Raw genomic sequence first — 11,826 nt, 5'->3', positions numbered from 1 at the left:
AAAAAATAATAATTTATAAGGAAATAAAATAAACCCTTTATTTTATTCTTTTCCTTATTCTACTATATTTCATTAACTACTTTCCTTCCGGAAAAGAAATTTTATTTTTGTCATGAATTTCCAAATTGAACAATTTCCAAGGTAAAAAATAAATAAATTCCTGCACTTACACTGGAAATCCAAAATTCCAAAAATGCCCTCCAATAATAAAATATTAAAGTTACATTAATACAAAAAAAATACAGGGTGTTACACCAAATGCCTTCCCGCGTTCTTAAATTCCACACTTCTCTTAAGTGTCTCAAAGAGTCATATCCAACCATCCATCTTATTTCCGATGTTCCTCTCTGTGTGTTTGGGTCTGTTGCTTTCGTCCACACTCACAATCCCAACCGTACCAAATTTACTCCTCGTGCTAAAAAATGTCTTTGTCGGCTATCCTCTCCATCAACACAAGTATAAGTGTTATCACCCGTCATCTCGAAAGTATTTTGTTTCGATGGATGTCACCTTTCTTAAGGATCAACCCTTCTTCCTATTTATCTTCAGGGGGAGAGTTCTAGTGAAGAGACTAATTGGTCCAAATCTTCGATCTTTTCTAATTTCCTGCCTAAACCTATCTTAAATATTAACGACACTATCTTACCCGCCAAACAGGTCCCACGGATAACATACTATAGGAAGAATCTTAGGAATGAAATCATGTCACTTGTTATTTCTCCGATAACGGTCCATGAGTTCGACCTAGCAACAGCTCAAGGTACTCATACTTATGTCTCTAATGATCTCGATATCTGTGTTGAGAATGATAGTGGTACTTATACTCCTGTCTCTCATAATATTGGTATTTGTGCTGAGAATGATATGTGTACTATGGGAGAGAACAGCAAAACTAATGATAGTATTGAACAGCAAAACTAATGATAGTAGTGATGATTGTACCAAGAAAGCTGTGTGCAATGCTGATATGGCTGGGAATGAACGAATTAAGGCAACAATTCCAGATAATACTATTGTACATATAAGGATGAGTTAAGTGGAAAAGGCACCAAAGGGTGAAACTCTACAGTTGGAGCTGAGTGTGGAATTACTAATGATGGGTCAAACAAAGTAAAAGGCAAGGATGCCTCCCTTGATCTTCCTATTGCCTTAAGGAAAGGTACTAGGTCTTGCATTAAGTACTCAATGCGAAGTTATCTATCTTATGGTAATCTTTCACCTGAGTTCAGAGCTCTTACTACGAGCCAGATACATAAATGATACTAAACAATATACTAGTAGCAATGGAAATCCCTGAGTGGAAAGCTGCAGTTATGGAAGAGATGAAGGCTCTTGAGAAAAACAATACTTGAAGATGTGTGTCTTTTCCTAAAGGGCATAAGATAGTTGAATGCAAATGGATGTTCACCATAAAGTATAAGTTTGATGGGACTCTTGACAGGTACAAGGCCAGGTTAGTTGCTAATGAATTTACTCAAACCTTTGGAATAGAGTTCTGAGACTCTCTCCCGTCACAAAACTCAACACAATTTGGGTTCTTCTCTCCATGGCTGTGAACAGAGATTGGCCTCTCCATTAGCTAGATGTGAAAAATGTGTTTCTCGATGGTGAGTTAGAAGAGGAAGTCTACATGAGTCCTCCTCTAGGTTTTGAAGCTCAGTTGGATCACCAAGTGTGTAAGCTAAGAAAGCCTTTATAAGGGTTAAAACAGTCTCCAAGGGCATGGTTCGATAGGTTCACTACCTTCATTAAGTCTCAAGGTTATACTTAGGGACACTCTAATCACACTCTGTTCATAAAAAGGTTAGGATCAGGAAAGATTGATGTTCTCATTGTATATGTGGATGATATTGTATTATCCAGAGATGATGTTACTGAGATTGACAGGCTGAAAAAGAAAATGGCTGAGGAGTTTGAGATTAAAGGCCTTGGGAGATTAAGGTACTTTCTAAAAATCGAAGTAGCACAGTCAAAAGAGGGAATTTTCGTCTCTTAACAGAAATATACGCTTGATTTGTTAGAAGAGACAGGTATGACTGGATCTAAACCCATTGATACCCCCGTAGAATTCAATGGCAAGCTTGGCAAGTCTATCAACAGCATTCCTATTAATAAAGAAAGATATCAACGTTTAGTAGGGAAAATTAATTTATTTATCCCATACTAGACCAGACATATCCTACGCCGTCAGTGTTTAGCCAGTTTATACAAGCACCTTACGAAGAGCATATGAAGGTTGTCGAACACATCCTGAGATATTTGAAAACTACTCCTGGTAAGGGTTTAATGTTCAAGAAAACTGACAAACGAGGTATTGAAGCTTATACTTCCACTGACTGGGCAGGCTCTATTGTAGACAGAAAGTCAACATTTGAGTATTGTACCTTTGTGTGGGGAAATCTTGTCACTTGGAGAAGTAAGAAACAAAGGGTGGTTGCTAGAAGCAGTGCTGAAGCAGAATACAAGGCTACGAGTCTGGGAATATGTGAAGAAATCTGGTTAAAGAAAGTTCTATCGGATCTATGTCAGGATAGTGATCAATCAATGAAGCTCTATTGTGACAAAGCAGCTGCGATAAGCATAGTAAATAATCTAGTTCAACATGATAGAACTAAACACGTGGAAATCGATAGAAACTTCATCAAAGAAAGACTAGACAGTGGCAATATCTATATTCTGTACATCCCTTCTAGTCAATAGGTCGTAGACATTCTCACAAAAGGACTTCTCAGACAAAGTTTTGATTTTTGTGTTAGCAAGTTGGGACATGAGTCTTATTCACATCTATGCCCCAACTTGAGGAGGAGTGTTGAAAGTAATAGGGTCTTCACCTTTGAACCCTAAGGACGTTTTAGTAATTTCATCTTGCCCTTGTCTATAGTAGGATTTCCTACATATCTATTTATATCTGTGTCCTTTCTTGTATGTGATATAGAAAAGAATAATAAAAATAGTTCTAATATCGTGGTTTTTCTTCCTATTCTAGGGTTTTCTACATAAACAATGTGTTCTTTTTCTTCTTCCTTTTTCATCAAGTACAACAAATAGAGTATGAAAATTTAGACCTCCGACATCAAGGGAATGAGTACTTGCCTAAGCACTATCGCATATATCAAAAGAAATTAAAACAAAATTGAAGGTTCACAAAAGTGCCTTTAAGAGAATAAAAGAGACCAAAAGAATCCAATAAAAAACATTTTGAATAGTGGACGGTTGGAAATCAACATGGGGATAGACGTTAGTTCTAACTTTCTGCATTTCAGAAATGGCCAATGTTCAACCATTAACACATGCCACTAAACAATACTTTGGCATCCTCAATTTATTTCAGATATTGATAACTTATTCGATGAATAGAATTGTGAGAAATACTAGGGAGTGTTACTATGCTCCATTCTTCTGGAGGATGTTCTTCAGCTTCTCATTAGCCGCCACGAGCTCGGCAGCTATTCCAGGCTCATTAGCAGAATGGCCTGCGTTGGAAATTATCTGCATAGAGAGGTAAGATTCAGTAACTACTTTCTAATGATGTACCAACAGTTGAGAATAATCTAATAGTATGTAGATATTTAAAGAGAACCATGTCAGGAAAATGGTAAAAAAAAAAAAAAAAAAANAAGTACAATAATATACATGGTAAATTAAAGCCCTTTGTTTCTCTAATCATTTGAATCCATGTCAGGAAAATGGTAAAAAAAAAAAAAATAAGTACAATAATATACATGGTAAATTAAAGCCCTTTGTTTCTCTAATCATTTATAACTCTTTCTTTCAAGAATAATGGTTCAACGCTCGTTTGATCAATTAGAAGGGTTTCTTTCTCCCTTTAATTTATGGGTTGCTCCCTTATTATATACCTAGGTGGAGAACCTGTGGCTACCCGGATGCTTGGACCAGGAGACATTAAGGATTTTTTATATTAAACTCGCACGGTTCGAACTTGGGACTTCTAAGTCAGTATGACCCAGTAAACCCAAGCCGTTGGGGCATACTTCTTTAGCATGAAATTTGCTTTTCCTTCCCTCTGTTGTAACTAATTTCATATACGGGGATTTTCAAAAATAGAAAAATTAGAAAAACTATTTATACAGAATAGCAAAATATCTTTTTTGATAGAGGATGATAGAGGCTATTAGTGTTTTTTTTGCTATTTCTGTAAATAATTTGACATTTTTTCTATCATTGAAAATTTCCTAGAGAAACAAAATTAGTTTGAGGGAAGTTAGAATACAGGCAACATCCATGTTATATTTAAATGTTTTCCACAATAAAAATACATAAATCCACAATTTCACTCTTAATCATTGAAGCAGAGTGAAATAATAACTCAAATGTATGAACATCAGATTAAATAATATCATACGGTAATTCCTAATTCCATGCAGATATTTAAATGTTAATTTTCATGTCAAGACCTCTTTAACCTCTTTAAAGTCTACATGTACATTTGGAGTGCACAAGGTAAAACGTGACAACTTCAGTGATATCATCGCATTCAAGCCCAATGAAAGGAATCTGTTGGGAGATAGGAACCTATATTAAACAAAGAAATAGACTGTAGTAGTTTCTTTTACCTTTAATTCAGCCTCGGGCCACACTTTATGAAGATCCCAAGCAGACATCATTGGGCAGCAAACGTCATATCTTCCCTGCAAATTGAAGATAAAAAGTAGTTTCATATCTTGTTATCAAGCTCAGATTATATTCCAACCTCTCGTGGTATGATCAATGATACAAAGACTTCACTCTTAATTTATTTTTAAAATTTTAGCGCATAACATCAAACTGTTTTTTCTCTCTTTTTTTTTTTTTTTTTTTTTAAATATCACTTCTTTCAACAATGAAATGTATGACACAAAAACAAAAGAAAAGGATAGAATAATAAATTGACAACCATCACAAAAGGTATGAACGAAGCTTAACATCGATAGTGCTAACAAGGGAAAGAAAAGGCATAATAGAATACCCTCTGTTTCAATGCACCATACAAAACTAAGTGTGTTAAAATAACTCAACAACCCGAACAATCCAGACTACTTAACCCAAAAGGTAAGAATTGGGTTGGGTTAGTTTTGTTCTTGATTTGGGTTGGGTTAATCTTTTTCTATTTTTTTTGGATTGGATTGAGTCGTGGGTTGGCTTAAAAAAAAAATTTGGATTGACCCAACCCAACCCAAATTTTACATATATATATATATATATTTCTCTTTGTTTAAAGTTTGATTACTTTGTATTGATTAATTTGTGAATTTTTAATATTTTTCTTTTAAAATTATTATGATATTTGTCTTTGTTCAAAGTTTGCAATAAATATCATAGATATTTGGTATTTAGCATTTGAATTTTATGAGATTTTAGTTATTAGTCATGTGTTGTATGTAAATTTATATATTTTTAATTAAAAAGAAAAAATAAATTATAATCCGACAACCCAACCCAACCCGAATTTTAAGGGTTGGGTTGAAGACTTTATTTAGGTCCTTTGGGTTGCCAACCCAACCAAACCAAATTTTCGGATTAGTTCAAAAAACACCCTCAACCGAACCCAACCCAAGCTCTATACAAAACTGTTACTCAAAAGCTGAAAACAATTGCCTCAAATTCTCGAACTTCTTTCCTTTATTATGAAACAAAAAATTAATTACTAAAAGAAAAGATTGGATGACCCAACCAACAAGCCAAAATATGAAATGGAGGTACCCAAGCCAATCTGTTGAATGGGAAAGGCACATGCACCTGTACAATTTATAGCATTGATAAGTTGGATAGGATGGGCAAATGTACCTGTACAATTACAGCATTGATATGTCGTATCTTGTCAATGTTATCTAGCAGAAAGGAATCAGAAGGGAAAAACCCCTTATTTACGAAGTAATGGTTTTCAATCCTGGCAAATGCCTGGGTCAAAGGAAAAGGAAAGAGGAAAAAAGGATTATGAGTTGCATTACAAGCAGAATCATAGCATTACTCAAGTTAAGAAAATCCACGAAATAACTAAAGAAAAATTTTACCCCCCACAAAAAAACTAAAGAAAAATTATAGATTAAAAATGACATTGTAATATTTTACACCCATATACCATCTCATCTTTCCAGACGTAAGTTAGAAGGTACAAAGTTTGCTAATTCTCTGCACCCTTTATTAGCCTTAGCCTACGACCTCCTTTATCTTCCCACTTGGAATGGGGGATAACTTACCCCTCATTTCTTCAAATAATGATCCAAATTAATCTCAACTAGACTTGTCTCTTTGAACCAAAGTGACCACCTATCTAAGATTTAAACTCTGTTTGGATTGACTTGAGAAAAAAATGTTTTTAAAAAAACTCATTTTTATAAAAACTAATTAAAATACGCTTAAAAAGTCATTGAGTAGTTGCCAAACACTTCAATTTCTTCGAAAATGACTTTTTTTTAAATTAAACATTGAGAATGTATTCCAAACACACCCTTAATAATGTGTTTCCTTGTATGCCAAGCAATTTCTCCCATGAGAATAGTGTGATGGCCTAGACACTCACAAATAAAGAAACAAAAATGAAATAAAAAACAGAATTGATACCATTAAAAAAATGGTGCATTATATGGTAGGGTTAATCATCTCGTGACATCTAAAAGATCTAAGTTGTGATCCCTCAAACGAAGGAGGTGATAAAATGAACTGAAAAGGAAATTTCAATAAATGGCCTTGGCAGTTTACAGCCTGTAGAAAAGCCGGAAACCCTCCAAAAATCCAACAAAAATACTTCCATCACAGTTCTCATTCGTAGGGAAAATAAAGCACACATGCACACACAACTTGCAACAGTTCCAAACACACAACTTTGACAGCTCAGGGGATTTCTGGATATCAAATATGAATCTACAAGCAAAAAACAATTTACCAATGAAAAATTGTCATCGTCCCCTCTTTTAATGTTCTCCTCATTTGGCAAGAGATGTGCAGTCATCATTTCCCATTTGGTCCACGCTCTTGCAGCTGCATACTAGAAAATTGGTGGACAGATTTAGCAAACAAACATGTAATATATAAGCATTAACTCATGATTTAAAGAAAATAATAGGGAGAAAACTGCAATTCCCTCTTTTAATATATGGCATACTTCAGAAGCATATAATACAATTAAACAATCATAGTGAATTTTTAGTCTTCTAAAAATAATATTATCAAATCGAATGTTCACATTTATTAGGCTCAGACAGAGAGGCTGACAATTGATCTATCCTCAATATTTTAATTGTTTCCATCGTGATTGATGCAGCTTCTAACTTTATTATCAAGTGCAAACTATAGTCATAGAATAGTTAGATAGCTAAATCAACAAACAAAATGACCTTTCAAATATTAATATACATCCACATCAAAACTCAATCCTATACAGCAGCACACATAAAGATGAAGGTGCCACCATCACTTTCATTACAAGCGTTGCTGACAGATTCTCCTCTCATATGAATGAAAATTTAGCATCTTTTCAATAAGAAACCAAATTTTGTTAAGATGAATGAAAGAACAGAAGAAAGCGCAACAAAGACAAATGAAAACCTTACAGGGTTTTTTCCCCTTATTTGCATACTACATGTGACATTCGGTAGAGTCAAGGCAATATTTACCAAAAAATGTAATGAGCATTGATTAATTTGACAGTCTACAGAGCTTCTGCCTCTGACATCCATATATGAAATTGCAAAATTTCTCAAAAACCTGGAGTGGAGCTAATTTTTATGAGGCCTTGCTACAAAAATGTGTTTTTGTAATAATTTTACGTTCTAGGGCTTTTTATGTAGGTCATACATATGATTTCAGTGAAATAAATATTATTATTTTTGGATAAGAAACATTTCATTGAATAAATGAAATAGGGGAGACCCCAAAACACCTATAGGTGATTACAATCGAGATTTCCACTTAAAAATTTAATAAGAAAGACTAATGTGCTTAAAAGTGAAAGAAATATTATTGAGCAATCTCTCAAAACATTCTGTCATATTACATGACAACAGAGAGTAGAAACCTTTTTTTTTAAATATAATGAATCACCACTTTGGAGTGACTATTGAAAATCACTCATTATCCCAAAAAGAATATCACTAGCCAACGAGTTAAATCACCACTGTTGTTTACCGAAAGGAGTCAGTTCATGAGATTTACATGTCATCAGAAGCATTGACTGAGAGTCCTACACGACAATTGTGATTGCATGAGCCGTTTATTTTGCCTCCCGTTGCTTACATTTCAACTCATCTTGTGTCATCCATCATGTCTATTTGTTTGATTAGGAAAGTATCCTCGCTCTGGTGAAAACCATTTATTTTGCCTCCCATAGATTCATTTTTTACTTCTTTTTTTTTTAATTTCACAGGCTATATATTTATTCCATATTATACCATGGTTCAGATTATTTCATTCTCAGAAAATTATACAGTAAGATGTGTGAAAAAAAGTTCAACATTGAGGACAAAGAAATCTGAAAGAAAGAAACTCCAATCCAAATATAAAGTTATAAACTCAAAATAATGATCTAGATGTTGTAAGAGAAAATAATACTGGCCATGCAGCTAATCAATAAGATGATAGAACTTACTTGGGTTTCCATATCCTTTGAATTCAATCTCTTATAATAAGCATCAACAAAACATCCTCTCTCACTTTCGGGAATGAGATCTCTAAAAGACTCCCAAGCTGCATTCAAAGAAAAAATCAAGTGAACAAAACAGTTAAAAGACGATTTCTTTTGGAAGTGCTTCCTACATCATAAACATTAGAAGCCATCGTAATCTAAAAATCTATACCCTTGGACCATCGTCAGATTTGATTTAATATGTTACAGATGTTGCAGATTATAATACTTTTTAAATTACAAATTTCATAGATCACATCATAGTATATTTCCGCAAGAGCAAAATTAGTGAAGAAGCTTACCATCAGGATATATAGCAGCAGCACCACCTTCATAAAACCAATCAATTTCTTTTTTCCGCAGAAGAAAGATCCCTCTAAGAACTAATCCCGTAACCTTGGATTAAACCAAAAGTCATATAATCAAAACTGCAGAAATATTGATAAAAGTCTTCCAGTAGCATGTTCCTCAATTATACGGAGTTCCATTATGGAGGAGAATAGTAAACTTGGCAAAAGTGTGCACCTTTTCAGGATGAGATTGACTATAAGCAAGAGCCAACGTACTACCCCAAGAGCCTCCAAAGACCTACATGATCACATTTATTACCGAGTCAGACACTCATTAAAAAACATTGTTGAATACACTGACATGTCTACAGAACCTTAAAAACAGGAATCACGATTATGGTATCCAAAAGTGTGGGAAAACAAGCAGTTCAAGAAATTGTGACCTGCCACTCTGGAATTTCCAAGTGTTCCCTTAGCTTCTCAATGTCATCAATGAGGTTCCACGTGGTATTATCCTCCAAGCAAGCATGTGGGGTACTTTTCCCTGCACCTCGCTGCAAGAAATGAGACTTTTTTTATTACTTCAGAGATAGATAATACTGATGATATAAAATAAGGATTGAGATAAAAACCTGATCAAACAAAATAATTCTATAAAAATCTGGGTCAAAGAATCTTCTATTGCCTGGAGTAGTTCCTCCCCCTGGTCCCCCATGTAGAAAGACCACCGGCTGCATGATCAGTTAAACAAGATGATTATTAATATGAATCTGAAGTTAACATGTTCAATAATTTACTCTCTCTGATAAGGCTACGTAAAGAAGGAACATTAAATGGTTTGTTTTACAGCAATGATATCTGTAAAACATTAGCATGTCATTTAACATTGTAACTCTAACTCTTCAAAAGCATGTCCATTTTTACAGAATCCTAAACTATACAGCAAGCTGCATCTGTCAACTTTTATCATTTTTCATAGTTACTAGCAGCTTGAACAGAATGAACCGCATTCATATATTTCTTTCCAACCAAGGTAATCAAAATTTGTTCAACTTGTTTGCATGGCAGTCTCAACAACCAAAGTAACATTGGTGACTACCTCGAGTGTGTTTTACCAGAAATGAGGGATGGTCGTATTAGAATGGTTTTACTGGAGAAAAATACTTTTTCCTAAACAAATGTTCATTAAAAACATTTTGGCAGAAATTTCAGAGAAAAATATGAACATGATAGGCAATTATTTTCTAAATTAGGGAAAACCTTAATGGTTGTATGGTAGAACATACTCACATGACCAGCGGGATTCCCAGATTGCTCCCAGTAAATAGTATGTAGATCCGACACTTTCAAAAACCCAGTACTGTATGGCTCAATAGGTGGGTAAGGGTTTCTGTTTATTCCTGAAATTTCCTTTTCTCCAGCCATCAAATCCTTTGGTTGGAACTCACTCTGACTATCGCTCTTATAACCAAAGTGCGCAGTTAAGGCCAAACCTTTTCCCCCTGCAATATCAAAATTCAACAATATGAATTTCTGACCCACGTATCCCTCCCACTCCACGCTACTGGATAAAATAACTTAAGAAGAGCATTTTAAATACCAAATCCAAAAGGAGGGTTGCAAATACTTTGTCAATTCACTTGAAAACAATAAAAGCTATTCAGATGATCAAACGATAACTCTCGAGAAATACATTTCAGTTTATCTAATTCGAATATCCTTCTTCATGCACATTCTATATCTTGCAATTTCAATTCCAAAAGTCAATTAGTTTTTTCCCAATCAGAAATTCAACAAGAAAATAAATCAAAAAAACACTTAGTACATAGAGTTCTTACAATTTAATGTGTCGTTCCGGAGCAATACAACACTTTGGAAAATGAACGTCTGAGATAAAAATGTAACTTATAACTCCTCCGATCAGTCAACTTATAAATTCGATAATCACGAAGAAAAAGCCTGAGCCACCGTTTATAATGAACATTAAGTATTTTTAAATTTGTACTTTAAACTGATGCCATGGTTTTTCCATTAACATTCAGGAAAACAAACTAGTCCAGAAATAGAAAGCCAAGCTGCGAAATCAAGTACACAAGATGTTATAGCCATAGACTAGTAAAATATGAGAAGAAAAACGTTAAAGGAAGATACAAGCCACTGAGAAAGTGACAATCAAGAACCAGTAACCGAGACATAACGGTGGAGAAGAAAACCTGGTACGCAGCAATGGTTGGAAACGCGAGGGACGGGGAAGAGGCGAAGGCAGTGACGAAAATGCAAATTCGAGACGAAGGAGAACAGAGGCGAAGAGGAATTGTTAGGGCAAAGGCCTAACAAGCTCATCGTCAATGGTGAAGACCATTATCCCGAGCTCGAACCAGTCAAGCAAGACAAATATTATTTTTATTATTATTATTTTTTTTTTTTTTTTACTAATATGTTCGAAGTTTTTTTTTCTTGGAACCAAACAACAAACCAGGAAACAAAAGACTCAAACTATTCAAGGAGAGGGAAAAAGGGAGAGAGAAAAGCTTGCTCCTCCAATGTCTTTGAAGCCAAAGAATAAATCAAAACATTATTCCAATGATAAACATGTCCAAAGAGACATCACCTAAATGTTGCGTAGTAAGATCCTTAAAATTGTTGGACAACAGGTTTTGTTGGGATTGGTGTCCTAATTTCCCTAGAGTCTCATTGTTTTGTAAAAATCAATGAATAAAATAAGTGTTATTTATTTCTGGCATTTACTCATATTCAATAAATAAAGCTTCTCGGTTATCTTATGTGAACTTAAGCATGTATATGTGATATACAAGTGGATCATGCCTTAAGTGATAACCTAAATAGGTCTGTAGTATAAGGATTAAGGTAGGATACCTGATCTTGGTGACACTACGGATACGGCCCGCTTTGTAG

At 34.5% G+C, this 11,826-nt stretch overlaps 2 protein-coding genes across 6 annotated transcripts; one reads left to right on the top strand and one right to left on the bottom strand.

Annotated features, from left to right (window-relative positions):
• The first annotated feature begins 702 nt into the window (after positions 1–702).
• LOC120090666 lies at positions 703–1,996 on the top strand. The gene is made up of 4 exons (XM_039048384.1): positions 703–844; positions 888–1,015; positions 1,492–1,607; positions 1,804–1,996. Exons 1-4 carry the CDS (start codon positions 703–705, stop codon positions 1,994–1,996), a joined length of 579 nt encoding a protein of 192 aa, XP_038904312.1.
• Positions 1,997–3,130: 1,134 nt separating this feature from the next.
• Positions 3,131–11,388, bottom strand: LOC120091795 (proline iminopeptidase). 5 transcript variants are annotated; one of them, XM_039049916.1, is made up of 13 exons: positions 11,124–11,265; positions 10,916–10,985; positions 10,749–10,797; positions 10,201–10,412; positions 9,543–9,641; positions 9,354–9,464; positions 9,146–9,208; positions 8,923–9,016; positions 8,585–8,682; positions 6,884–6,985; positions 5,785–5,898; positions 4,575–4,649; positions 3,131–3,489 (listed from the first exon to the last, which is right to left on the bottom strand). In XM_039049916.1, exons 2-13 carry the CDS (start codon positions 10,946–10,948, stop codon positions 3,385–3,387), a joined length of 1,155 nt encoding a protein of 384 aa, XP_038905844.1. In that variant the 5' UTR covers positions 10,949–10,985; positions 11,124–11,265; the 3' UTR covers positions 3,131–3,384. The 5 variants fall into 5 exon arrangements, with proteins under 5 accessions (XP_038905844.1, XP_038905845.1, XP_038905846.1 ...); XM_039049917.1 differs by having other exon boundaries at positions 10,749–10,985; XM_039049918.1 differs by lacking the exon at positions 10,916–10,985.
• Between the last annotated feature and the right edge of the window lie 438 nt (positions 11,389–11,826).

Source organism: Benincasa hispida, chromosome 11 (genome assembly GCF_009727055.1).
Source record: "Benincasa hispida cultivar B227 chromosome 11, ASM972705v1, whole genome shotgun sequence".
NCBI classification, from domain to species: Eukaryota; Viridiplantae; Streptophyta; class Magnoliopsida; order Cucurbitales; family Cucurbitaceae; genus Benincasa; species Benincasa hispida.
Note: the sequence above shows the minus strand (reverse complement) of the source record. Positions and strands in the feature narration are given on the sequence as shown.

What these genes read in the sequence shown, in the direction of transcription:
- LOC120090666 (XM_039048384.1), top strand. Translation starts at nt 703, where the DNA reads ATGTCACTTGTTATTTCTCCGATAACGGTCCATGAGTTCGACCTAGCA. An exon ending in TCCTGTCTCTCATAATATTG is followed by an intron (nt 845 to 887) that starts GTATTTGTGCTG and finishes GGGAGAGAACAG; the next exon opens with CAAAACTAATGATAGTATTG. An exon ending in GAAAAATGTGTTTCTCGATG is followed by an intron (nt 1,608 to 1,803) that starts GTGAGTTAGAAG and finishes GTTCATAAAAAG; the next exon opens with GTTAGGATCAGGAAAGATTG.
- LOC120091795 (XM_039049915.1), bottom strand. Translation starts at nt 11,253, where the DNA reads ATGAGCTTGTTAGGCCTTTGCCCTAACAATTCCTCTTCGCCTCTGTTC. An exon ending in GTCAATCTCATCCTGAAAAG is followed by an intron (nt 9,017 to 9,145) that starts GTGCACACTTTT and finishes GTTTAATCCAAG; the next exon opens with GTTACGGGATTAGTTCTTAG. An exon ending in GGCCCGAGGCTGAATTAAAG is followed by an intron (nt 3,490 to 4,574) that starts GTAAAAGAAACT and finishes CTCTCTATGCAG; the next exon opens with ATAATTTCCAACGCAGGCCA.